Below are 27104 nucleotides of genomic sequence, written 5' to 3' on the forward strand. Positions count from 1 at the left end.
CTATGAAATGAGTATGGACCTGTACATTTCCATGGGTGCTGAACTACACCTCCAAACCCTCAGAGCTTGCACTGAGCCGTATTATGACCGTGTACTTAACCCCATACTAGATAATTGCTAGAATGTATTGATGTGCTCCTATTTGTGGTGTCTCTTTTGAATAATGAGGGAGTTTACAGGATTATGGAATTACTGGAGTTTCCTTTTAAATACATGGCATTAGGAATGAAGTATTTGGAAATGACAAAATTATCTAACAAATGTTTCCAGGAACAACTGGCTTTTAATCTACCACAAATATCCGATTTCCTTGTTTGCTAAAAAGATTGTGCTTGCTGCTGTCACATTGCTGTTAAAGACGACCTGTTAATCTATCTGTGTTTGTACAGTAGTGAAATTAAATTGTGTAACTATCAGCCTGGATCTGCCTCCGTTACTTGGCAGGGCAGTTTTAACACATAGGTGGGTAAAGGTTACATGAGTGGACATCCTCTTGAAAATTGTTATCTTACAATATCTACACACATGCTGTTCTATAGGAGAATTTAAGACACGTTGACTTGGACGGTATGGACTTGCATGCGATATCATCTCTTATTAGTTAACAACCCTTCCTTTTCTTCTCTATTGTGGACAGACTGCCATGATGACTTCTTCCAGTGCCCCAGATTGCAACAGTTTCGATAGTGACCTAACCAGTATTAGTCCCCATAATAACCAAAGTGTTAAAGAAAAGAAGGGAAATTATGTAGCATGTGCAGCAAATATTTTCACATTAAGCCATCCCTGTAACCCCACAGAATCACGCCTAGTTCCATTTTTGCTCTTCAATCACTAATGATGAGCTTAGTAATGATACTTCCTTAGTGCCCTCTAAAGATTACTTCTAAGTCCCCACTCACAGTAGTGCCCTCCACACGGTAAAGATGACTACTTAAAAAGCTTTCCCCAGAAACAGTGCCGCTAGTAAAGCTTCCTTTGTGCCTATCATACGGTAATAAGCCCAATTTTGTGCCACTCACTCAGTATAAGACTCCTTATGTGCTCTTCACACATTATAAGGCCCCTTATGTGTCCCTCGCACATTATAAGGCCTCTATGTGTCCCTTCGAACAATATAAGGCCCCTTAGGTGTCAGTTGCACATTAAAAGGCCCTTATATGTGTCCCTCACACATTTATAAGGCCCCTATGTGTCCCTCGCACACTATAAGTCCCTTTATGTGCTCCTCACACATTATAAGGCTCCTTGTGTGTCCCTCACACATTATAAGGCCCCTATGTGTCCCTCGCACACTTCAAGGCCCCTTAGGTGTCCGTTGCACATTATGAGCTCCTTTGTGTCCCTCACACAGTCAAATTCTACCTTATGTGGCTCCCACACAGTATCCTGTCCCTTGAGAATGAATGCCTGAGAGTGAATACTCACCTAGCCCACATACCCATGTACCCCATGACGGATAGTTCAAATATGCTCCGGTCTTTCCAGTAGTTGGGCATACCAGTTACAATGACATAACTGCATCTTCTCTGCCTATGCCAAGTGGCCTTGCTTGCTTGAACTGCTTTTGTAGCATGCTAACAATTTGTTCCCACCAAACCCTTTATTAAAGGGCATCTGTCAGCGGATTTGTACCTATGAAATTGGCTGAACTGTCGCATGTGAATGTGAAGGCATCTATTACACATCTTTTCCTCAGCAATGCAGGCACATATGAACATGGGACCAACACAGATGCCTTCAGCTGCCAAGCGCTCATGTAACAGATCAGCCAGTGTCATAGGTACAAATCTGCTGACAGATGCCCTTTTACATTTTTATGTGCTGCTTGTGCAAATGTGAAAGGTTATGACATTGGCTATATATCTAGTACGAGGAAACCAACGTCAAATATTTGTTAATTTCCAAGAATTTTCCAGTCCAGGATTTTATACCATTACTAGTTTTGTGAAGGATCTCTGGATCATGTGGAGAGGTAGCCACACATACATAGTCCGATTTTTTTGTCATCAATAGTAATGTGCCAAGACACGGATGCCCCCATAAAAAAACAGTTGTACACTTCCTTTCCTGACAATTGGGAAAAAAAAAATCTAATCATTTGTACATATTCAGCCACAAATCCCCAAGACTCACGTATTCTCACTTACCCACATTTAAAGGGGTTGTCCAAGTTATATTTATTGATGACCTATCCTCAGGATAGGTCATCAATATCAGATCGGCGGGGGTCCGACACCCGGCACCCCCTCCGATCAGCTGTTTGAAGAGGAGGAGTGCGCGGTGTCAGCGCTGCCTCCTCTTCACTGTTTACCTTCTAGCCGTTGCATCTGCAGTGGTGAGCAGGTGTAATTACACCCAAGCCATCCCATTCATTTCAATAGGAAGGCTTGGGTGTAATTGTCCAACTAACTGTCCTCAAGAACACCCCAAAATGGCCAGTTTTGAGCAGAGGATAGGTCATTAGTAAATTAACGGTGGAAGTCTGCCACCCGGGACCCCCTCCGATCAGCTGTTTGAGAAGGCACTGGTGCTCCTGTGAGCGCCACGGCCTTCTTGCAGCTTACCAAGCACAGCGCCTCATTCACTTCCATGCGTCTAGGCCATGTGACCGATGAACCTGACATCATAGGGAAAGCTGAGGGAAGGCTTCTAATGTAAGCATCGGTACATTCTCAAACAGCTGATCCACAGGGGTCCTGGGTGTAAGACCCCCACCCATCAGAGCATAGTATATAAGTCAGTATATAAGCCTTAAAAAAAAAACTGGCGCGTCCCCGTCACCGCCTACCCACCCCGACACCGGATGTTTTCATTCGCGCACGGGGAGAAGCAGCGGCAGCCGTGCAGGGACCAGGAGAGGCACGGGGAGCCAGGTAAGTAGAATCAGTGTAAGGGGCCTGGGCATATGGGGGAAGAATTTTCAGGCTCTGATAATGATATTTGGCTGCCGTAACAGATGATAAAAAAAATGAGCATGGATGCAATCACATGGTCCAAGACGGATACCATTTGGCCTGTTTTTATCCCTTGTTTGGGTTCTTTTTAGCATTACTCTGCTATATTATTGCTGTATCATGGGTGAAATAAGCAATTTAGTGCAGATATATTCAGTATTATTAGCAGTCAGAATTCTTCTTCAGACACAAACAATGTGGACATCATCATCATCACAGTGGCAGTCACATTTTGTACTTGCATGGTCTTTTTGACCATAGCGTCACCCCAGTTCAGCATCAACTGCAAAGGTTCACAAAGGTTGCCTTTAGGGATGAGCGAATCGACTTAAGATGAAACATCCGAAGTCGATTCGCATAACACTTTGTTTGAATACAGTACGGAGCGAGCGCTCCGCACAGTTTTAGAATATATTGGCTCCCATAGGCCGAAGTTATTACTTCGCAAAGCTTCACATAATAACTTCATAAATCAATTTCTACTGTAAAAAACTATTTCCCGAACTCTGGTTCGGTTCCAAGGTACCGCGTAATAACTTCGGCTCATAGGAGCCAATACATTCTAATACTGCACGGAGTCCATTCGCTCATCCCTAGTTACCTTAACAAAGGTATAAGAATTAAGTTATGTCATTACGTATGATGTCTGGGTATTAGCTGAGTTTATCATAAGCTGACCAACCCCTCTCGGCCACAGTTATGAATGGTAATGGAGAATAAGGGGCAAACATTCAAGACATAAGAGTTTACAGATATTCAGTGTTAGACGCCTTCGTCATACATTTAGTCCTTCTCTTTTGAAATGTTTAAGTAAAGACAACACAAAACTATAACATTACCACATAGAGATATGTTTTTTTCTTGCTTATAAGCTAAGACCTATTATGTCTTTATAATCATATATTATGCTTGTGAATAAAGCAGTAATATGTATATTAGCTTTCTGAGCAGATCTCAGTGTGGTGAAGCTATAGTACATAGTGTAGATGGTAGGACACAGCTCTGCCCTCAGCATATCAATCAAGCGGAGGGGGATGTGCAGAGCACAGGGCGTGTGACAAAGCAGTGCTCAAAGGGTTCAGCCCTGCCTCCTGGTGCTCTAACCTCTCATTTGCATATGAATAAAGATGCAGATTTCTCAGCAGCTGTTTAGCATACTGACAAAAGAAAGGTATTGCTGGGCCCTACCAGCCAGCATGTCTGATTTTATAGGGTATATCCTGGTGACAGAGCCGCTTTGAAGTAATACAATGATCTACACTCGCCTAAAGAATTATTAGGAACACCTGTTCTATTTCTCATTAATGCAATTATCTAGTCAACCAATCACATGGCAGTTGCTTCAATGCATGTAGGGTTGTCTGATAAGTCTCGATTTCTGTTGAGACATTCAAATGGTAGAGTCCGAATTTGGCGTAAACAGAATGAGAACATGTATCCATCATGCCTTGTTACCACTGTGCAGGCTGGTGGTGGTGGTGTAATGGTGTGGGGGATGTTTTCTGGGCACACTTTAGGCCCCTTAGTGCCAATTGGCCATCGTTTAAATGCCACGGGCTACCTGAGCATTGTTTCTGACCATGTCCATCCCTTCATGACCACCATGTACCCATCCTCTGATGGCTACTTCCAGCAGGATAATGCACCATATCACAAAGCTCGAATCATTTCAAATTGGTTTCTTGAACATGACAATGAGTTCACTGTACTAAAATGGCCCCCACAGTCACCAGATCTCAACCCAATAGAACATCTTTGGGATGTGGTGGAACGGGAGCTTCGTGCCCTGGATGAGAATCCCTCAAATCTCCATCAACTGCAAGATGCTATCCTATCAATATGGGCCAACATTTCTAAAGAATGCTATCAGCACCTTGTTGAATCAATGCCACGTAGAATTAAGGCAGTTCTGAAGGCAAAAGGGGGTCCAACACCGTATTAGTATGGTGTTCCTAATAATTCTTTAGGTGATTGTACAACCTCAGTTCTCAGTACCCAGGGGAAACGCAGCATATACATAGGGGGTACTCCCACTGTTTCCTCATCCTGTGCTTTATAATACGTGCAGCACATTGCTGATCATAGCTTTGGGGGTAAATGTGCAGTAATTTGTTTGATTATAGGGATGTCACTTAGGAACATATAATATGCACATATCCCATCAGTACAACTATGCTGAAGTCAGCAAATCCTTCCACATAGCAGGTAGGATTTAGTGTTGGGTTCCAGTCATACAGAGATCGCCTTGACGTTTGGCAGACGGGCCCAAATACTTTTGTACAAAATGTAATTGCCAAGAATCTCAAATTTGCAAAATAAGTGTAGCATTAGCAGCAGAATGTTTTTCTATAATTATGGCACTATTGTACTTGATTTTTTCCCTGTATGTTTCTAGCCATGGCAGCGTGCATCTACACATTGAGATGTGCTGACTGACCCCCTTTTTTTTGCAGAAGCAAATCCTTCCAACTGTATCTGTGACTTAAATCAGCATATTTAGATGTCAGAACATATTTTGTGGTTTTCTAAGGCTTTTCAATATATCAAATACAGCGCCGTATTGTAGAGAGGCTGTGCCTTGGTATTGCCACTTAATCCCATTCAGCTGCAGAAAAGCCATGTGACCGATAACATGAGGAGTCACAGGCCGAACAATAGAGCGTATCCATCAACTGTCGCCTTCCAACAGCGAATCAGCAGGGGTGCATGGGGCCGGACTCCCACCTATCAGATATTGATGACCTATCATAAAGACAAGACGGACGAAACCCTCTAATATATTTCTGATGTGTCCCTTTAAATAGCAAGTGCCTTTACTTGAAAATAAAATGCATGTAAATTAGTTGTTCAGAATGCAGTGGGTTAAAATTAAATCAATTTACTAAGTGTAAAATAAATCCACCTTCTCCTGGACGGTCAATGTTCTACATCGTCACTAATCGCTAATTACATAGAAAAAGGTTTTGTAACATCCTGTGGGAGAATTGATCCCCTGTGGTCTATTCTAGAACAGCTATAACACACAAATGGACTTCCTGAGATAAGAGATCTTAGATCAGTGATGGTTACAAATTCGGACCCAGGCAACTCCCTCGTGTTCCTTTCTGGAAAATCTCAGCAAAATGTCCTCTGTCATTTCATGTGGGTGTCCGTGAATATAATCATCTGATGGATTCAGCTCATACTCCACCCTGTCTTAAATGCTGGGAGAAGAATAAAGCTGGGGCCCGCTGCTGTGCTTCTCTAACAGACTGCTGAGTCAAGCCAACTTGTCCCCATGATACATCCTGGAATAGTTTCCTATTATTTTATCTGGGGCTGCTCAGCACGCCGCCTCCTCTATTTCCTCTCCACCATTTGCTTATCTGGCTCTGCGCAGAGAGAGTTCATGTTTCATTTGGGGCTTTGCTGGCTTCTAGTGGCCAGATGATTATATAATATATCTGATGTCGAATATCAAGCATTATGTCTTCTGAAAATGTCCTTATCGGTTACAATTACATTATACATAATGTAAAGATTACTCTTCACCAGATAAATAGTTGCAAGAAACATTTAAGGCCCTTTCCCACGGCCCGATTGTTGGGCAGATTATTGGGGATGAACGTTCATACAAACGCTCATTCCAAATAATCTACCCATGTAAAGGAGCTGCCGGTCACGCAATGAACAAGGGAAACACTGCAGACACCTAAATCATGGTTTGTAGGCAGCAGATCATACTGTCTAAACAGCACTCTGCTGGCCAGAAAAGATGAAATCTGTATGGGAAAGTGCAATGGCTTAAGCGATCTCTCATATCTATACAGTGGAGGGGATCGCTGCATGTAAATGCAGCTTTTACCTCCACCGATGAGCAAGCAGTCATCTTTACCTTCTCCAGCAGGCCATGGAAACTGGCCTTTGCTTGACTTTTTCAATGGCTCACTTTCTGGGTCGAAACCGTAACAAAATAGGGATAATATAGTTTGTAAAGCTTGCCGAAGTACTTGTCATCAGAAAATTATCTTTTATTTACAATAAAGGGGTTTTCCAAGAGTAAGACAGACCTCCCAGTGTGGTCCACCCACATTGAAGATCATACTTACCTGTTCCCCCGCGGCTGGGTTTGGTGTCTGACGCACCCTGGCCAGCACTTACTCTCTCTGCCACGTTGAAATCAACATCGGGGAAGGGGGGGCAGTGTTGGAGGTGTTTGGTTTTCCAGGCTACAGATATTGACAACCTGTCCTATAGGTCATCAATATCAGATCAGCGGGGGGTCTGACTCCCATCACCCCCGCCAATTAGCTGTTTCGAAGTGGTGCCTCTGCAAGAGCTGCGTCTCGATACCCCCCTTAAAGAGGACCTTTCACTACTTTACAAACGAAAAACTAACTATACCTGTGGGCAGAGCGGCGCCCAGGGGTCCCCCTGCACTTACTAGTAAGTCTGGGCGCCGCTCCGTTCGCCCGGTATAGGCTCCGGTGCCTGCGCTCCCTCTGACTGTTTTCTTGTAGGAGGCGTGTCCCTTGCTGCACTGCTGGCCAATCGCAGCGCACAGCTCATAGCCAGGCTATGAGCTGTGCGCTGCGATTGGCCAGCAGTGCAGCAAGGGACACGCCTCCTACAAGAAAACAGTCAGAGGGAGCGCAGACACCGGAGCTTATACCGGGCGAACGGAGCGGCGCCCAGACTTACTAGTAAGTGCAGGGGGACCCCTGGGCGCCGCTCTGCCCACAGGTATAGTTAGTTTTTCGTTTGTAGAGTAGTGAAAGGTCCTCTTTAATATATGAACTTCATTATGTAAAGTCTAGCCTAGAAACAAAAAATTACGTTCTCTCTGATGTTTGAAAGTTTTATACTATATGGCCAAGTAGGAAAGACTGGTGTTACTACAGCCCTTTACTTAATGTCCCTTCACACGGGCTGATTCTGCAGGCGAAGAGTTCCTTCCCAACAAACGCCTGCTCGTCGGCAATCTCCTCCACAGTGTGGGGAGCAGTGATCGCTAGTGCCGTTGCTCGTCCTCATACAGACTCTTCAGCTGGCAGCATAGTCTGTTTACACAGCACGATCAGCTTCCAGTAAACGATGATGTAGGTGTCGGCATGAATGGTGCAAGTTCCCGATGAACGAGCATCTCGCTCGTTCATTGGGTAATCTGTGGCACCTTTACATCGCTAACAAGCGTTCCTATGAACACTCGTTAGTGATTATCTGTCTGATTATTACCCACTGTAAAGGGCCCTTTATTCCTTGCTGATATCTGCTGTAAGAGCAGATGGAGCGATAACCGGAACTTCGTATCTAAAGAAGAATTGCAAGTGTATGTTGAGGGAACTTTCTGGTTAATCGCTAAGGGAGTGTCTGAGTGTTTTTCTCCTGGCAGCCCCACCACTCATCTGTATGAAGAGGTCGCAGTGTTCCCGTGAGTGCCACAATCTGCAAAGAGGCCTCTGTGCTCACTGGAGAGCCACAGCATCTTTAAACAACTGATCGGCAGGGGTGCAGGGAGTCGGACCACACCGATCACATACTGATGACCTATCCTGATGAGAATTACATTATACATAATGTATAGATTACTCTTCACGAGTTAAATAGTTGCAAGAAACGTTTAAAGGGATTCTGTCACCTCCCCTAGGCCAAAAAACGATTTAAAAGCAGCCATGAAGCACAGCTTACCTGGATTAGGCTGTGCTCTTTTATCTTGAAATCCGTCCAGCAGTTACTGCAAAAAACGACTTTGATCGATATGTAAATGTGTCCTGAAGGTGCCCAGAGGGGCGTTTTTTTCTTCTTAGAGAGCCCAGTACCGCCCCTCTTACAGTGCCCAGCCCGCCTTCCTTGCACTGTCTATCCGCCCCCAGCCTGCCACAGCCTCTCCTCCCCCTCCCTCACGCCGAACGAAGTCTCGCACAGGCGCAGTACCCACTGAGGGCTGCGCCTGTGCGATCATCAGGAGACTGAGGGCGGCAGCTACATCTTCGTCACTGGGCATGCGCCGAGCCCAGTGACGTCCGATGTTCGCTCTTTCCCTCAGTCAGCCTGGTAGGAAGCGCAGAAGATTGCCGATCGGCTGCTGCACCCTGCGCTTTCTCCAGTCTGCCTGCCACAGTGAAGACGGCCAGCGATTTCTTTCCCCACCCTCCCTTCAGGAAAGAAATAAGTATTTGTTTTTGCTCAGTGAAAATGTATAAATTCAGTAAAGCTTTACTTAATATAATAATACCTAATTCGCCCCAACAAATACTTATTTCTTTCCTGAAGGGAGGGTGGGGAAAGAAATCGCTGGCCGTCTTCACTGTGGCAGGCAGACTGGAGAAAGTGCAGGGTGCAGCAGCCGATCGGCAATCCTCTGCGCATCCTACCAGGCTGACTGAGGGAAAGAGCTAACATCGGACGTCACTGGGCTCGGCGCATGCCCAGTGACGAAGATGAAGCTGCCGCCCTCAGTCTCCTGATGATCGCACAGGCGCAGCCCTCAGTGGGTACTGCGCCTGTGCGAGACTTCGTTCGGCATGAGGGAGGGGGAGGAGAGGGAGGGGAGGCTGTGGCAGGCTGGAGGCGGCGGTTAGACAGTACAAGGAAGGCGGGCTGGGCACTGAAAGAGGGGCGGTACTGGGCTCACTAAGAAGAAAAAAACGCCCCTCTGGGCACCTTCAGGACACATTTACATATCGATCAAAGTCGTTTTTTGCAGTAACTGCTGGACGGATTTCAAGATAAAAGAGCACAGCTTAATCCAGGTAAGCTGTGCTTCATGGCTGCTTTTAAATCGTTTTTTGGCTGAGGGGAGGTGACAGAATCCCTTTAAGGCCCTTTCCCACGGCCTGATTGTTGGGCAGATTATTGGGGGATGAACGTTCATACAAACGCTCGTTCCCAATATACTGATATACCTGTATGTTCTATGGCCAGTCTGCCCCTGACCAACAGCAACATTGCTCATGTCTAAATTGCTTTCTGCAACAGGGTTATTCAAATCCCATTCATAACAACCTAACATCAGGTGGTTCAGTTAATCTACTGCATGGACTACAAACGCCAGTACGTGTGAACTTATCCTGAGGATAGATCATCAGTATTAAAAAAAAAAATGGAGAACCCATTTAATAAAGTCCTGTTATTACAGCAGCCTTGACACCAGTTCTGTATAATATATACTGTAGATGTGTGCTAACGGGAGGGAGAAGGGGTGGTAAGTAAATGTGAGGTAACAGACTTGTAGAAACAGAGACTGTGACAATGACATCGTAATGATTTAGTAAAATGGAAAACAGTATAAATGGCTGAACTTTGAAGGGAAGGGCTCCACAAACGTAATGTGTGTGTGTGTATATATATATATATATATATATAAGAACCTAAAAAAGCTATGAATTTTTTATGCTCACTGGAGGTACAAAAAATAAAGTAGCATGACCAACCACAGAGGTGGACAGGCAACTTAAAGTGACCCTGGAAAAAAAAGGAAAAGTGGCCCATCCAAATTGACAGACTGTGGGAGCAACACAAGTAGGTGGGCTCAGTCATGCCATCTGCAGTGCAGATCACAGGCCTCTTCCACCCTGGAGCCTGAGATGCCTGCATTCCTCTGCAGTGATGGCCAGTTTGCAGTGTTCGCCAGCGAACACATGCGGGCTGTCATCTATAGTAGGGTAGACTCACCCGTCCGGCGATGCACAGGTAAGCCCTTGCCTGTGCCGGGAGCCGGTCTGAAATCAAACGCAGTCACAGGGAGCATTCAGTTCCTCATCGGGCTGTTCTCGGAACTGCCTGCTCTCGGTGACAACGTTTGATTTCAGACCGGCTCCCGGCACTGGCACAGGTTAGGGCTTACCTGTGCATCGCCGGACGGGTGAGTCTACCTTACTAAAGATGGCAGCCCGCATGTGTTCGCTGGCGAACAATGCGAACTGGCCATCACTGTTCCTCTGTACACTCATAGCTTTTAAGTCTAGTGGCCTTTTCCTATAAGGGTTAACTGCGGGGCAGGAAGCTCTGGTTAAAGGTGATACAGTTGAATTCGAAAGGGTATCCGACTGGGTACATACGTAAGTACCTGATGCTCCCATTGTTAATTATTGTTGAAAGCAACAGATCATTAGGTACTCAACGGCCTGAGGAGGGCTCGAGTAGCCCCCTGGGCATTGGCCCACTAGGAAATTTTTCTGTATGGTCTATGGCCAGTCCGCCCCGACCAACAGCAACATTGCTCATTTCTGAAATGCTTTCTGCAACAGGGTTATTCTCGATCCTATTCATAACAACCTAACATCAGGTTGTTCAGCTAATGTACTGCATGGACTACAAAAGCTAGTACTTGTGAACCTAGCCTAATACCGGGATATTACCAAAAGGATACATTAGCTAGCAGCTTTGCATGACTTTTTTTCCTTTTTACCATTTAAGGTGCTTTTATTCCAGTCAGTCTACGCAATGAAGGGGCTTGGTCGGCTCTGAAATTTTCATAACCACCCTTACAATTAGTATTGAATGAATCCATTTGCTTTAAGTCCAGCGTTGTCCTTACAGGCTCGGCTTCCTTCCTCTGCTCCCTTTCCTGTTTGTGTATGGGAACCTTCCCTCAGTGTGGTAGGACAGGAAGGTCACTCTTTCTATGTAACTCTAAGCCATGCCAGAACCTGGCTACACACAGATTTATTTTTTAGTACATGTAGACCTTTTTCGTGTTGGCTCTTTTCTTTACTCGTAATGTTTAGATTTGTATCATAGACTGCAGGAGCCTGTATCAATGGTCCGTGCCGTAAGACAACATCCTGCAAAACAAAGTGTATAACATGAATGACACTGTATCCCAAACGTTGATGTCATTATTTTCTTAGAACAGAAGACGTGAATTGTTATTCATGTTTTTATGGTAGAGTGGTAACAATTTAAATTGTGTTTTGCATTGACTTTTGGAAATGGTGCATATCCAAGAATAGGATTGTTGCCAAACATAAGCCCTTCCATCTAAGACCTCTATTCCTGTTTTAATTGACTTCGTGCCTCAACAAATTGTAATTTTTCATACTTGGTATACATTGTGTATACAAATTAAGTAATGTTTTTTCTCCAGAATCCTCCCAAATATTATTCCTTGTAGATAAATCTGAGGGATGTAAAGACTCCAGTAAGAAATGCAGAAAGTGTACATGGTGTCAGCCACCAAACTAGCAATACCTGTGGTTATGGCGAGGTGTCCCTGGCATCTGGATCTGTGGTAATTGGGGAGGGTCACAGCATATTGGTGAGGTGTGGTCTCCAGGGGTGGACTGGGAACTTTCCGTAAATAGTGCAGGACCAAATACCATAGTGTAGCTCAAAATACTGTAGCCCGCGCCACAATATGAAACTGTATCATGTTCCTGAGGACAGCATTACAGTTGAAGACAAGACGGCACTTTCTTCTGCCAGCCAGGCACATAAGTGCCTGATCCTCCTACATTAATTAATGCTGAGAGCAGAAGATCACTATGTGCTTGGTTGGCGGCCAAGAGGAGGGCTTGAGCGACCCTCTGGACATTGGCCAACTGGGAAATTTCCCTGTAGGGTCTTTGGCAAGTCTGCCCATGGTGGTCTCTGTCGCTAATATACTCTGTCAGGGGGACTATGCTTGCCCTAAAGTGCCTAGCCACAAAGTAACCACCCTGACAAGAGCGACCCAATCCAGGACCTGACCCTAGCCCCTGAGCCATTTTCCCTCTGTCACTGATTGATTGATCAGACTATTGAGAACTTTAGCGCTCATTATTTAATTGTGCACCCTGCCTCCCTTACGAGTAGCAAGTTAGCACCCTAGGCGGGCGCCTAGCCGTCGTCCAGGCCCTGCTGTATACAGAAGAACTGGTTTAGTGTATAACCATTGTAGTTAGTGCATGTCTAACACTAATGTGCATTTTTCTCAAAAATACACCTTAAAGTGATTGTATCATGAATACTATTTCTGTGCATATGCCTTATTGGAGCATATGCGTGTCATTTAGGTGGGTCCCTTGCTCAGGACACCCCTCTGAGTCAGAAAGGAGAGCCTCTCCGGTAGACTCAACCAGAGCAATGCATTGGATTGACAACCATTTATTTCCCATGCATCAGCTTTTGCAGGGGAAATGTATGGGCAGACATTGATCGATGCTGGGCAGAGATTCCAGACCCATGGTGACAGCTAATCGACGCACTTTAAATACATATCCATGGATTTAGTGACATATAGTGCTGTATTCAGAAGCTTGTACTGGACTTCAGTCTGTCATTATATAGGATGAAAGTCGTCATGATTGTCATTCGGGAACAACATATCCCCCTTCTACAAGGACTGCGGCTTCTTTCAAATCAGAGTTAAATAATTACAGTTTCTTCTGTTATTTCTGCTTTGTGCCCTAACACGCCTGTGATCTGATTTTGGTTTTAGGGCCTGCAGCGTTAAGACTGTGACATATTTGTTATATAATTATTATAGACCTTGATCTGGTCTTCTTTGATGTGCACATTGCAAGTTTAAATATCACTTGCTTGTAAAGTTTGCATATTTTCCGTAATTATGCTAACAATCTAGGGACATAGCAATGTGTATGCTCATACCTCTAGTACAGAAACAAAGCTGTTGGTCATGTCATTTTTCTGACTGGTTATGTCACGTCCCTCATAGTTTCAGCCGCCATCTTGTATTGCCTACCTTGGCACCTCTGCAGTTAAAATCTTTCTCCCATAGTAAAACCAGCTGAGATTCGGGTTCCCAGCATAAAGACCCTCTACAGTAAACTGTCGGATGTTTTATCCGGTTTAAAGTTTATCCAGGAATTTGATGACCTATCCTCAGGATAGCTGTTTGATAAAGACACTTGCGAGTGTCGAAACGCGTCACAGGATTATGTGACAATAAACAAGAACCTTTTGCAGACAGCTTACAGTAAGTGCCGGTCCTTTCTTGTTCTTCTTCTATCCTCAGGATAGGTCATCATTATGATATCGGCGGGGGTCCGATTCCCAGGACCCCCCCACGGTCAGCTTTTGAGAGAGGCCTCAGCACTCTATTTGCGCTTAGGCATTTTCCTAGGCCAGTGACATTACTGTACATTGGTCACATGGCCTAGGCCAGTGATGGCTAACCTCCGGCACTCCAGCTGTGGTGAAACTACGACTCCCAGCATGCTCCATTAATTTCTATGGAGTTCCGAGAACAGCCAAGCAAGTGTGCATCTTGGGAGTTGTAGATTTACCATAGCTGGAGTGCCGGAGGTTAGCCATCACAGTCCTAGGCATAGCTCAGTCCTATTCAAGTGTATTGGGCTGAGATGCAATACTAAGCACAGCTACTACACAATGCACGGAGCTGTGCTGGGGAAGTTGTGATGACATCACAGCACCCACTGGAGCTCTGATGAGTGCAGCGGCCTCTTCATGCAGCCGACCGCCAGAGGTGCCAGGAATTGGGCCCCGTCTATGTGATATTAATGACCCACCCTGAGGATAAGGCCTCATGCACACGACCGTGACGTTTTTTGCGGTCCGCAAACCGCGGATCCGCAAAAAATGGAAGCCGTCCGTGTGCCTTCCGCAATTTACGGAACGGGCGGCCTTTTGTAGACATGCCTATCCTTGTCTGCAAAACGGACAAGAATAGGACATGCTATATTTTTTTGGCGGGGCCTCGGAACGGAGCAACGGATGCGGACAGCACATGGAGTGCTGTCCGCATCTTTTGCAGCCCCATTGAAGTGAATGGGCCGGCATCCGAGCCGATGCGGACTATAACTACAGTTGTGTGCTTGAGGCCTAAGTCATCAATATCAAATTCCTGGATAACCTCTTTAGGATATACCAGCAAAATAGTTTTTTTACTAGAATTACTTGTTGTATTATACAACCACTGTGTAGTAACTTTATAATAAAACATAAAAAAGTTAAAAAGTAAAACAGTTGTCAGTGCAGGAAAGCCATTTTCACATACCCTATTAGGGTATTCTGAGTTAGGATTGTGCCAAGTTCTGAAGTGATCTCCTAACCACAGATTAGGGGATGATCATCTAATAAATGGGACCTCCAATGATCACGAGAATTGAGGTCTCCACCCCTGTATTAATGGAGCGTCAGGACGCGCATGACCTCGACCACTATACTCATATCAATAGGACTGCCGGAAATAGCCAATATGTGTAATCGCCTATCTCCAGACGTCCCACAGAGAATGAATGGCGTAGCAGCGGTCTAGTACGGCCTGCCGCTCTTTTCATATGAGGTGATAAGACCCCTGATCAGTGTATGTCCCAGCAGACAGACCACCATCAATCTTGTAATAGAAGGGGTCTGTTATTCAGGATCTTCAGCTCTTGGTCAGATTGGAGAGCGATTACTCTGAGGACCTGTCCTTTCCTACATTATATAGACATCCCATTGATTTCAGTGGAGAATGTAAATCCTAATTTCCCTCGTGGGGGCACTGTAGTGAAATTGAATGCTTACTGCTAGTCTCAAGAGGTGTGCACTTTGTAACCTCCTAAGGTCTAAGGACATTTCTGCCAAAGTTTTGTCCATTCTCAGTGGGGCTGGAATGTGCTATCCGCATTTGCGGATCCACACTTCCGTTCCGCAAAAAAATAGAACATGTCCTATTCTTGGCCCACAATTGTGGACAAGAAAAGGCCTTTTCTATGAGAGTGACGGCAATGTGCGGCCTGCAAAATGTGGAACACGCATTGCCAGTGTCCGCAAAACGCATACAGACGTGTGAATTGGACCCTAAAGGTGTTTTTTCATTAAGGCAACCCCTTTAGCAGTTGAGGTGAGCTGATCTGATCTTACCCAGCTGGCAACCTGGGAAAACACAGTATCGCATGCTAACCATTAATAGGTTCTCTTAAAGGGCCACAACTATGCTTTATTTCATTTTGACATATTAAAATGACTGCAAAATTAAACCCAGTTTAAGAGGATTTCTGGGAGTAAGATATCGATGACCTATCCTCAGGATAAGCCATTACTATCAGATCAGTGGGAGTCCAGCAACCCCGCCAACCAGCTGTTTGAAGAGGTCATGGCACTCCAGTGAGCACCTCTTCTTAGGCCAGTGGCGTTAATCGGTCACATGACCTAGGGGCGGTGCATCTCTTTCCCATTTAAGTGAATAGGCCCCGGCTGCCGTACCAAGCCCAGCCGCTATACAATAATTGATGCTGTGCTTAGTAAGGCTGCTTTCACATCCGGCAGAGGATCTCAAAACCGGAATTAAACTGTACCGTTTTGTCCATTCTTTGTCAATGGGGACAAAACTGATCAGGATGCATAAGTATTCATCCGTTCTGTTTTTTGTTTCGTTTTGGTGCCAGACCCAAAACTGCTGCAAGCTGTGGTTTTGTGTCCGGTTTGCAAATCGGAACAAACCGAATCTGGCATGAAAATTAATGTAAGTCAATGTTGCCAGATCCTTTTTTTTTTTTTTTTTTTTTTTTTTTTTTTTTTTTTTAGCGAACAAAAACGGATCCGGCGCCCATTGATTTTATTTTGTTGTTCAGTTTTGATTTATTACAATCGGATCCAGACAAAGCGAATGCATCTGGATGTATTAAATATTAAATGGCATGGATTCAGTTTAATTCCCAAAACTGCAAATAATGCAGATATGACGGTCAGTGATGGGCAGTTCGCAGTGTTCGCCTGTGAACACATGCGGGATGCCATCTTGACTCACAAGTCCGGCAATGCATAGGTAAGTACTTGCCTGTCCCTGTGCCGGGAGCCGGTATGAAATCAAATGCGGTCTCCGGGAGCAAGCAGTTCTGAGAACAGCCCGATGAAGGCCCCCGGCGGCTGTTCTCGGAACTGCCTTCTCCTGGTGACTGCATTTGATTTCAGACCGGCTCCCGGCACAGGTAAGGGTTTACCTGTGCATCGCCGGACTTGTGAGTCAAGATGGCAGTCCACATGTGTTCGTTGGCGAACACTGCGAACTGACCATCACTGATGACAGTAGCCCGCAGCTATGTGGCCTCTTCTAACAGCTGCTTGGCGAGGTCTCCAGGAGTCGGACCTCCACCAATCAGATATTGGTGACCTATCCTGGGAGTAGGCCATCAATATTAAACACCCAGAAAACCCCTTTAATTATTTTTTATCATTTTGATTATCTGGTCACTATCTACCGCGCTCTCTGACCAGTAATGTAGAAGGCCTCTCCATGGGACAATGAATCCATCTGAAGGCGCAGTAGCCGCCGTCCCTTTTCTTGGATTGTTCAGAACAAACATGATGCTCCGTTCTCTGTCTTCCTGCAGACAATAACTTCAGGACAAATATAAAAGCATTCAAGGTCGTTTTGTACTCTGGGCAGAAAAGCAATTTATCTCTGCTAGATCTCTGAAAGAGCAGTAAAAATATCACAATGTTCCCTGCTTTCTGGCGGTTTAGTCCAGTACTTGCATTCAGGTGACAGCTCTGAAACTGGTTACCCAAGATCAACTGTATCCTCCATTAGTCGACTGTGGAGATGACCTTTGAGCCGCTGTTACACCTCTTTACTGTAATCTGTAGGTGATTGATGGCACTTGCTATACTAATGCTTGCTTCTGTCTTTTTAGGTGATTGATCAGTATGAGAAAGATGGCTTCCAGTTCTTGGCCGAAGTTTTCAACTCTTCGCATTCCTTCCTGGAAGATTTAACCGGCCTTACGTTATTGCATCAGGAGACGCAGGCAGCGGAGGTCAGAATTATTTAAGTCTTTTCTGTAACCCAATAGCCGGGCAATTGTTTCGAATGTATGTTTCATTTAAAAGAATATGCTCCCCCGTGAAAAATAATTCCAGGTATGCGAGAGAGAAAAGAAAATATATAATGATGGTGAATTCCACATAGGTTCAAAAGGAAACGGTCACCTTACAGATTCCATGATGATAGACCACCCATAAGAAGCCTTCAGAAGCAGGGGTTAATTCATTCTCTACCACCATTTTGTGACTGCAGGAGCGGAACTATTTATGGTGCGTCATATGCTAATCTTAGCCAGTCAGTCATTTCGGAAATGGTCTGTGTATAAGGAGGAGAAGAGATTGCCAGAGGAGCTTGGATAATGTATTAGGATTTATTTGGATTTAAAGAGGTTCTCTCACTTCAGCATATGGCATTTATCACGTAGACAAAGTTAATACAAGACACTTTCTAATGTATTGTGATTGTCCAAATTGCCTTCTTTGCTGGCTTGATTCATTTGTCCACCACATTATACACTTCTCGTTTCCATGGTTACGACCAACCTGCAATCCAGCAGTGGTGGTCGTTCTTGCGCGTTATAGGAAAAGGGGCCGGCGTCTCTGGTGGCCCGGACCATAGGGGGGACACACAGGGCAGCACTATTTCCTATATTGTGCACGCACGGCCACCATCGCTGGATTTCAAGGTGGTCATAACCATGGAAACCAGAAGTGCCTAATGCAATGGAAAAATGAATCAAGCCAAACGGAATTGAGACAACCCCTTTGATTAAAAATGAATGCCTACATTTAAGGTTCACTCACCTAGGATCAAAAAGAAAATCGGTTCTGGATTTCACTACAAATTCTTCAACAAATCTACGTTAAAATCCACACCACCATAGTGATCCCTGCTATTGTACAGACCAGCCAATGCCAACCAGCACGTTAGCGGCGTTCATGTATTTGATGGACATTCTGAGAGGGAATCAAAAGAAGACCAGGGGGTGCCATAACATGTATAGAACAGCAATATCTAGAAATAGGAGGATTAAAAAAAAATAGTCCAATTGAAAACTTGATCTCTAACGGAGAATGGGGCAAGCCTATTAAGGCTACTTTCACACGCGCGTTTGGTGCGGATGCGTCATGGATCTGCACAGATGGATCCATTCAGATAATACAACCGTCTGCATCCGTTCAGAATGGATCCGTTTGTATTATCTTTAACATAGCCAAGACGGATCCGTCTTGAACACCATTGAAAGTCAGTGGAGGACGGATCCGTTTTCTATTGTGCCAGATTGTGTCATAGAAACCGTTTGGCTCAGCTTTGTCAAGCGGACAGCAGAACGCTGCAGGCAGTGTTTTGGTGTCCGCCTCCAGAGCGGAATGGAGACTGAACGGAGGCAAACTGATGCATTCTGAGCGGATCCTTTTCCATTCAGAATACATTAGGGCAAAATTGATTTTTTAAGATTCGTTTTAGACCGCTTCTGAGAGCCCTGAATGGATCTCGCAAACGGAAAGCCAAAACGCCAGTGTGAAAGCAGCCTGACAAGATACTGTCAAAAAATGTTTTTATATGGGGTGGATCACAAACATCATTGCAATAATACTGCATAGTTGTCTGTAGCAGCCAATTGCATTACAGCTTTGGCAGGTTGAAAAATAAGTTTATCGAATTACTAAATTTCTATGGCAACCCCATACACAACGCCTTGCACTATTTTTCGAAATCCCTGTTGTCTGTGTTAGATCCGGAATGGTCCGTCCGTCATTGCCTGTCATTGTCCTGCTAACGAGCAGTAGCCGGGAAGCTGATACTTTACTGATTTTGAAGTAGTTTTATTTGCCGATGTTTCTCTCCTGAATATCGCTGTGCTAGATCCAGTTCCTCTTACTATAAATCTCACAGCCTCAGCCTGTCTGCCAATAATAGAGCCATGGCTTATGTTACTGCGGGAGTTATTTGAAAAGCACCGCTTACCTCATCTCCTAAGATAGCTTTCACCTGACTGCAGAGATTTAATTTGGTTTGCTCTTGTATCCAGTGTCAGGAGTCTGTAAACTGTTGATCATTGTGAGAAGGGTCTTACTGTGTCAGGAGCTTATTAACAAGTTGTTCAGGATGGAGCATCATTCGCTTCCTGGTTAAATGACCGTGATGGTCCAACTTCAGGAAATTAGCTTAATAGTCACTAACTTTTCATACACCTTTGCATAAATCAATAGTACAAGCGACCACAAGAAACTTTCTAATATGTTTTATCAGTGAGAAATGTTACATTTATGACCTACCCTTAGGATCTGATCTGTGGGCGTCTGACACACAGCACCCCCGCCGATCAGCTGTTTGAAGAGGAGGTGGCGCTCCATGTAAGCGCTACTTCCTCTTCATTACACTGCCCGTCGTCTTTGAAGCGAATGTAATAACAAGTACTCGCTCCATTCAAGTGAATTACACTGCACTGCCCAGACTATTGAGACAACTCGCAGTGTAATGAAGAGGAAGTAGCGCTCGCATGGAGCGCCGCCTCCTCTTCAAACAGCTGATCAGCGGGGTTGCCGGGTGTTGGATGTATTGATGACCTATCCTGAGGATAGGCCATCACTATATACTGCCTGCACAACCCCTTTAAGTTTACACCATCTATAGCAGTGGTTCTCAACCTTTCTAAAGCCGTGACCCCTTAATACAGTTCCTCATGTTGTGGTGACCCCCAACCATTACATTTTTTTCCTTGCTACGTCATAACAAATTTTGCTACTGTTATGAATTGTAATGTAAATATCTTTTTGACCCACCAAAAACACGCACAGACACCAATACACCAAATGTTAATTCAAATACACAAGTATTCATTCATAACCACAGAACTTTAGCATAAATACAAAATATTTGTAAACCAAATAAATAACTTTAAAATAAATAATAAACAACAAATACCCCCTAAAAAATAAATCAGTGGTGCGCACAGTACCCCTCAAATAAATAACTCAGTGGTGCTCACAGTACCCCCCCCCCCCCCCCCAAAAAAAAAAAATCGGTGGTGCTCAGGGTACCCCTCAAATAAATAAATCAGTGGTGCTTCAAGTCCCCCCCAAATAAATAAATCAGAAGTGCTCAGGGTCCCCCAAATAAATAAATCAGCGGGGCTTCAGGTCTCCCCCAAATAAATAAATCAGTGGTGCTCAGGGTCCCCCAAATAAATAAATCAGCGGTGCTTCATGTCCACCCAAATAAATTAAGCCTTGCTCAGCCAAATAATTAAAATAAAATTTGCCAGGCTCAGCCAGGCTCAATTAAATCATTGGTGGCAGTGGTGCTCAGCGGCGGTGTCATTAACGAAAAAAACTCAGACCTCAGCAGACAGGCGGCCCAACTTACCCGTCCAGACGTCAGGCTCCTTCAAGCGCAGGCAGTGATAGGACATCACTTCCTGTGAGCGAGGATAAGGGGCCGCTGCCGTTGTGCGGGCGACCCACAATAGGAAGCCTCAGGCAACCCCCCCGAAACGGGCCGATCGACCCCCAAAGGGGTCGCGACCCCTAGGTTGAGAACCGCTGATCTATAGGATTAGTAAATCTGAAGCAAAATATAATCTATTGTCTTGTTGTTTTATAATAAAGCTACTCTGTTGGAAAAGATTTTTCCTCGTGCTGCTGAATCGGGAATGACCACAAAAAAAAAATGAAAAAAACGTTATTGTGAAACGAATAAGCTGAAACAGGGTGGGAGGGTGGGGGTCAGGGGCGTAGCTATAAGGGGAAGCGGCTGCTTTAGGGCCTGAACTCGGAAGGGGCCCGTCCGGGAGTAGGACTAAAAGATTTTATTGTCAGGGCCCCCTCAACAGTATTATACAATGACATTATATACAGTGACATGACATACAGTATACACATGTAGAAAACGGACAGAGCGGCTTCCGGACCTGGTCTGAAAGAGCGATCTTGACTAGCCACAGGAGTGGGGTTTGCATGGGAGGAAGGGGTTGCAAAAAAGTTGCTGTGGTGAGGGGCCCCGTTCAAAAATTTGCTGTAGGGCCCAGTCATTTCATTTCATTCAGTGTTTCGCTTAACCCCCACCAGTGGCGTAAATAGAAAGGATAACACTTCACCAAGTCTTCCTTTTTATAAAAAATAATAATAATTTTACTGTAGCTGTCTGTCTCTTCAGGCCTGCTGCACATTATGCTGCTATGTTATAGTCCTGACTGTTCAGGACTGTTCTTAGATCATCTTAGCTTAGCTGCAGAGCTCTCCTTCATTTCACAAACAGTAACTAACAGGAACATTGTCTACCATGTTATAGATACAGTGGAGGTGCAGCATGTTCACTGATTACAAGGTCACTGCCTCTCCTCTCTTTCCATCCCCTCATAGTGCACAGTAGTACATGTTATTTTAGCAATATCTCTCTGTTTTAAGGTGCATTTATACCTGCCGAGAAGCAGTAGATTATCTGGATGGAGTTGTCCGTTCCCGACAGTCGGCTGCTCGCTCAGTGGCGGTGAAGAGCTGCATTTACATGCAGAGATCATCTCCACAGTATAAGGATGAGTGATGGCTATTGCAATCGCTTGTCCTCATACAGCTGCATTGTTTCTGGACAGCACGATCTGCTGCCCAGAAACGATAATTTAGGTGCCTGCATTGTTTCGCCTGATGAATGAGCGTTTTGTTTGTTCATCGGATGATCTGCAGCACCTTTACATAGGCAGATTGTCTGTCTGTAACAAGCGTTTGCAGGAACGTTTGTTGCCCAATTATCTACACGTGTAAATCGATCTTTACTGTCTATCTGCTCTTGCTGCTGACATCTGCAGGGAGGAAGTAAAGGACTGCAGTAATTCAAATCTCCTCTTCCAGCCCACATTAAAATAAATGGCGTGTAGACAGGACATCACACTTCCAGCCAGGTGGGAACCGGAAGAGGCAGAGCCGGGAGCCACATTGCAGGAACCGAGTAACCAGACTGGCAAACTGGCTATGGACAGTTTTTTCTATCAGGTCTCCGCCAAACCCTTTAAGTCATGAGAAGAAATGCTTAGATCAGGATCTTTTGTTATTGTAATGATTTCACGTGACATCTCTCCTCACGTTTGGCAACCGACTTCCTGGGTCTTGTTACAACGTGTTTTAGGATCTTCGAAAGAATTTTCATTGTGTTTATTGTAGAGAGAAAAAGTTTCTTAGCAACAGTAAGACAATTATCTACAGGCACATAAAAAGAGACATTGCTGGAGCGCTTGGATTTATTATCTCTCTGCTGCCGGCTGTTAGAAATGGAAACCCCAGCCCTCAATTATACCAGGGTGTAGAGGACAATCCTAGTGTGTCATCGGCCCACAGTAAAAATTTAATCAAAATTTATTAGTGCTCCTTCAGATTACTGACGATTCAGCAGAAAGCTTGGGCTGCGAATATTTTTAATTTTTATTTTTTTAATTAGGCTAAACGGTTTTGCACATAATTGTAATTTTTTTATATGCTTATGAGGGTTTATTTTTAAGAATTTTCAAATGGACCAATGCACAGGGCTAATGCCAGATCATTGCCTGCTTGTTCATCTCCCTTCACATGCAACAATCCTCCCCAAAACTCAACAGCTGTTGGTTCCCCCTCCAACATGTAGCTTGATGAAGGACAAGAGACAACACATGCACACAGCCAAGATTTGGGAGAGATAGTCAGGTCCATAAATATTGGGACATCGACACAATTCTAACACTTTTGGCTCTATACACCACCACAATGGATTTGAAATGAAACAAACAAGATGTGCTTTAACTGCAGACTGTCAGCTTTAATTTGAGGGTATTTACATCCAAATCAGGTGAACGGTGCAGGAATTACAACAGTTTGCATATGTGCCTCCCACTTGTTAAGGGACCAAAAGTAATAGGACATAATAATAATCCTAAATCAAACTGTCACTTTTTAATACTTGGTTGCAAATCCTTTGCAGTCAATTACAGCCTGAAGTCTGGAACGCATAGACATCACCAGACGCTGGGTTTCATCCCTGGTGATGCTCTGCCAGGTAGGGATCGACCGATTATCGGTTTTACCGATATTATCGGCCGATATTGAGGATTTTGACTGTTATCGGTATCGGCATTTATTTTGCCGATATACCGATAACGTACTGGGAACACAGATCGCGCTGACAGCGCTCTCCGTGTTCCCTCAGCAGCAGCACAGGGGAGAAGGAGCAGTGTCTCCTCCCCCTGTGCTGCTGCTGCAGCCAATGGGAGGACAGGGGACAAGAGAAGGGGAGGGGCTGTGGCCACTGCGCCACCAATGAAGAGAAAGCTCTCATTCATTCAAATTGAACAGGAGGCGGGAGCTGCAGAATGACATAGCCGGCTCCCGACCTCTGAGCTGTAGCTGCGATCCTCGGTTAACCCCTCAGGTGCCGCGGATCGCAGCTACCGCTCATAGAGGTCGGGAGCCGGCTATGTGATTCTGCAGCCAGCTCCCACCTCCTGTATATGAATAAATTAGAGATTTAACTTCATTGGTGGCGCAGTGCGCCCCCCCCCCCCCCAAGCCCCTCAGTATATTACTCATTGGTGGCGCAGTGCGCCCAAGCCCCCCAATATATTAAAGGGGTTGTCCAAGTTATATTTATTGATGACCTATCCTCAGGATAGGTCATCAATATCAGATCGGAGGGAGTCCGACACCCGGCACCCCCTCCGATCAGCTGTTTGAAGAGGAGACTCGCACGGTGTCAGCGCTGCCTCCTCTTCACTGTTTACCTTCTAGCCCTTGCATCTGCAGTGGTGAGCAGGTGTAATTACACCCAAGCCTTCCTATTGAAATGAATGGGACGGCTTGGGTGTAATTACACCTGCTCACCACTGCAGATGCAACGGCTAGAAGGTAAACAGTGAAGAGGAGGCAGCGCTGACACCGTGCGAGTCTCCTCTTCAAACAGCTGATCGGAGGGGGTGCCGGGTTTCGGACTCCCTCCGATCTGATATTGATGACCTATCTTGAGGATAGGTCATCAATAAATATAACTTGGACAACCCCTTTACTCATTGGTGGCGCAGTGCGCCCCCCCCAAGCCCCCCAGTATATTAATCATTGGTGGCGCAGTGCAACCCCCACATTAAAAACATTGGTGGCGCAGTGCGCCCCCCCCCCCCCCACCCTGTATTAATCATTGGTGGTGTAGCGGATCCCCTGTCCCCTGCTCCTCCGATCGGAGCCCCAGCAGTGTAATGCTGGGGCTCTGATTGGTTACCATGGCAGCCAGGACGCTATTGAAGCCCTGGCTGCCATGATAAGCTCCATGCTACTGTGTGCACAAAGCACAGAGCAGCAGGGACAGTGAGAGCTCCTATTCACCCTGATAGAGATCTATCAGGGTGAATAGGACAAGGGTTCTAGTCCCTAAGGGGGCTAAAAGTTAGAAAAACAAAAAAAAGTTAAAAAAATTAAAATAAAACACCAAAATATTAAGTATAACTGAAAAAAAGATTTACAAAAAAAATTTAAATATACATTAACAATAAACATTAATTTTCAGCAGATTTGTGTAGGATTTTATTTTATTTTTTCAAAAATGAAAATTCCCAGAATATCGGTATAAATTATCAGCTATCGGCCTGAAAGTTCACAAATTATCGGTATCGGCCCTACAAAATCAATATCGGTCGATCCCTACTGCCAGGCCTCTACTGCAACTGTCTTCCATTCCTGCTTGTTCTTGGGGCATTTTCCCTTCAGTTTTGTCTTCAGCAAGTGAAATGCATGCTCAATCGTATTCAGGTCTGGTGATTGACTTGACCATTGCATAACATTCCACTTCTTTTCCTTAAAAAACTCTTTGGTTGCTTTTGCAGTATGCTTTGGGTCATTGTCCATCTGCACTGTTAAGCAGTGTCCAATGAGTTCTGAAGCATTTGGCTGAATATGAGCAGATAATATTGCCCGAAACACTTCAGAATTCATCCTGCTGCTTTTGTCAGCAGTCACATCATCAATAAATACAAGAGAACCAGTTCCATTGGCAGCCATACATGCCCATGCCATGGCACTTCCACCACCATGCTTCTCAATGAGGTGGTATGCTTAGGATCATGAGCAGTTACTTTCCTTCTCCATACTTTTCTCTTCCCATCACTCTAGTACAAGTTGATCTTGGTCTCATCTGTCCATAGGATGTTGTTCCAGAACTGTGAAGGCTTTTTTAGATGTCGTTTGGCAAACTCTAATCTGGCCTTCCTGTTTTTGAGGCTCACCAATGGTTTCCATCTTATGGTGAACCCTCTGTATTCACTCTGGTGAAGTCTTCTCTTGTTTGTTGACTTTGACACACATACACCTACCTCCTGGAGAGTGTCCTTGATCTGGCCAACTGTTGTGAAGGGTGTTTTCTTCACCAGGGAAAGAATTCTTCGGTCATCCACCACAGTTGTTTTTCCTGGTCTTCCGGCTCTTTTCGTGTTGCTGAACTCACCGGTGCGTTCCTTCTTTTTAAGAATGTCCCAAACAGTTGTTTTGGCCACACCTAATGTTTTTGCTATCTCTCTGATGGGTTTGTTGTGTTTTTTCAGCCTAATGATGGCTTGCTTCACTGATAGTGACAGCTCTTTGGATCTCATCTTGAGAGTTGACAGCAACAGATTCCAAATGCAAATAGCAGACTTGAAATGAACTCTGGACCTTTTATCTGCTCATTGTAATTGGGATAATGAGGGAATAACACACACCTGGCCATGGAGCAGCTGAGAAGCCAATTGTCCCAGGCTATGATTTGTGCGCTGCGATTGGCCAGCACTACAGCAAGGGACACGCCTCCTACAAGAAATCAGTCAGAGGGAGCGCAGACACCGGAGCCTATACCGGGCGAACGGAGCGGCGCCCAGACTTACTAGTAAGTGCAGGGGGACCCCTGGGCACCGCTCTGCCCACTGATCTAGTTCGTTTTTAGTTTGTAGAGTAGTGAAAGGTCCTCTTTAACAAGTGGGAGGCACATATGCAAACTGTTGTAATTCCTACACCGTTCACCTGATTTGGATGTAAATACCCTCAAATTAAAGCTGACAGTCTGCAGTTAAAGCACATCTTGTTTGTTTTATTCAAATCCATTGTGGTGGTGTATAGAGCCAGAAATGTTAGAATTGTGACGATGTCCCAATATTTATGGACCTGACTGTAGGTAATCGACAGATCTCTGCTGTGTGTGGCCAGCCTTAAACAGGTTTGATAAATTAACGGGGTTTCCTGAGTGTTTTATACTGATTACCTTTCTTCAGGATAGGTCATCAGCATCTGATCAGTCGGGTTCTGACACCCCAGCCGATCAGCTGCTTAAAGAGGCTGTGGCGCATTAGTGAGGGCAGTGGCCTCCTTGCAGCTTACCCTAGGCCAGTGACGTCATGTTCATCAGTCACTTGGCCAAATGAATGGGGCTGAGCTATGATACCAAACACAGCCACTATACAATGGATGGTGATG

General features: G+C 45.0%; 1 protein-coding gene across 2 annotated transcripts in view; it reads left to right on the plus strand.

Annotated features, from left to right (window-relative positions):
• The window catches only part of ATG7 (autophagy related 7), a 270663-nt gene that overhangs the window by 110356 nt on the left and 133203 nt on the right, over nucleotides 1–27104 (plus strand). For both annotated transcript variants that reach the window (XM_044300563.1, XM_044300564.1), the window contains one exon: nucleotides 17519–17641. In XM_044300563.1, the coding sequence (XP_044156498.1) occupies nucleotides 17519–17641 (123 nt within the window). The remainder of the gene's footprint in view (nucleotides 1–17518; nucleotides 17642–27104) is intronic.

Source organism: Bufo gargarizans, chromosome 7, assembly GCF_014858855.1.
Source record: "Bufo gargarizans isolate SCDJY-AF-19 chromosome 7, ASM1485885v1, whole genome shotgun sequence".
Lineage (NCBI taxonomy): Eukaryota > Metazoa > Chordata > Amphibia > Anura > Bufonidae > Bufo > Bufo gargarizans.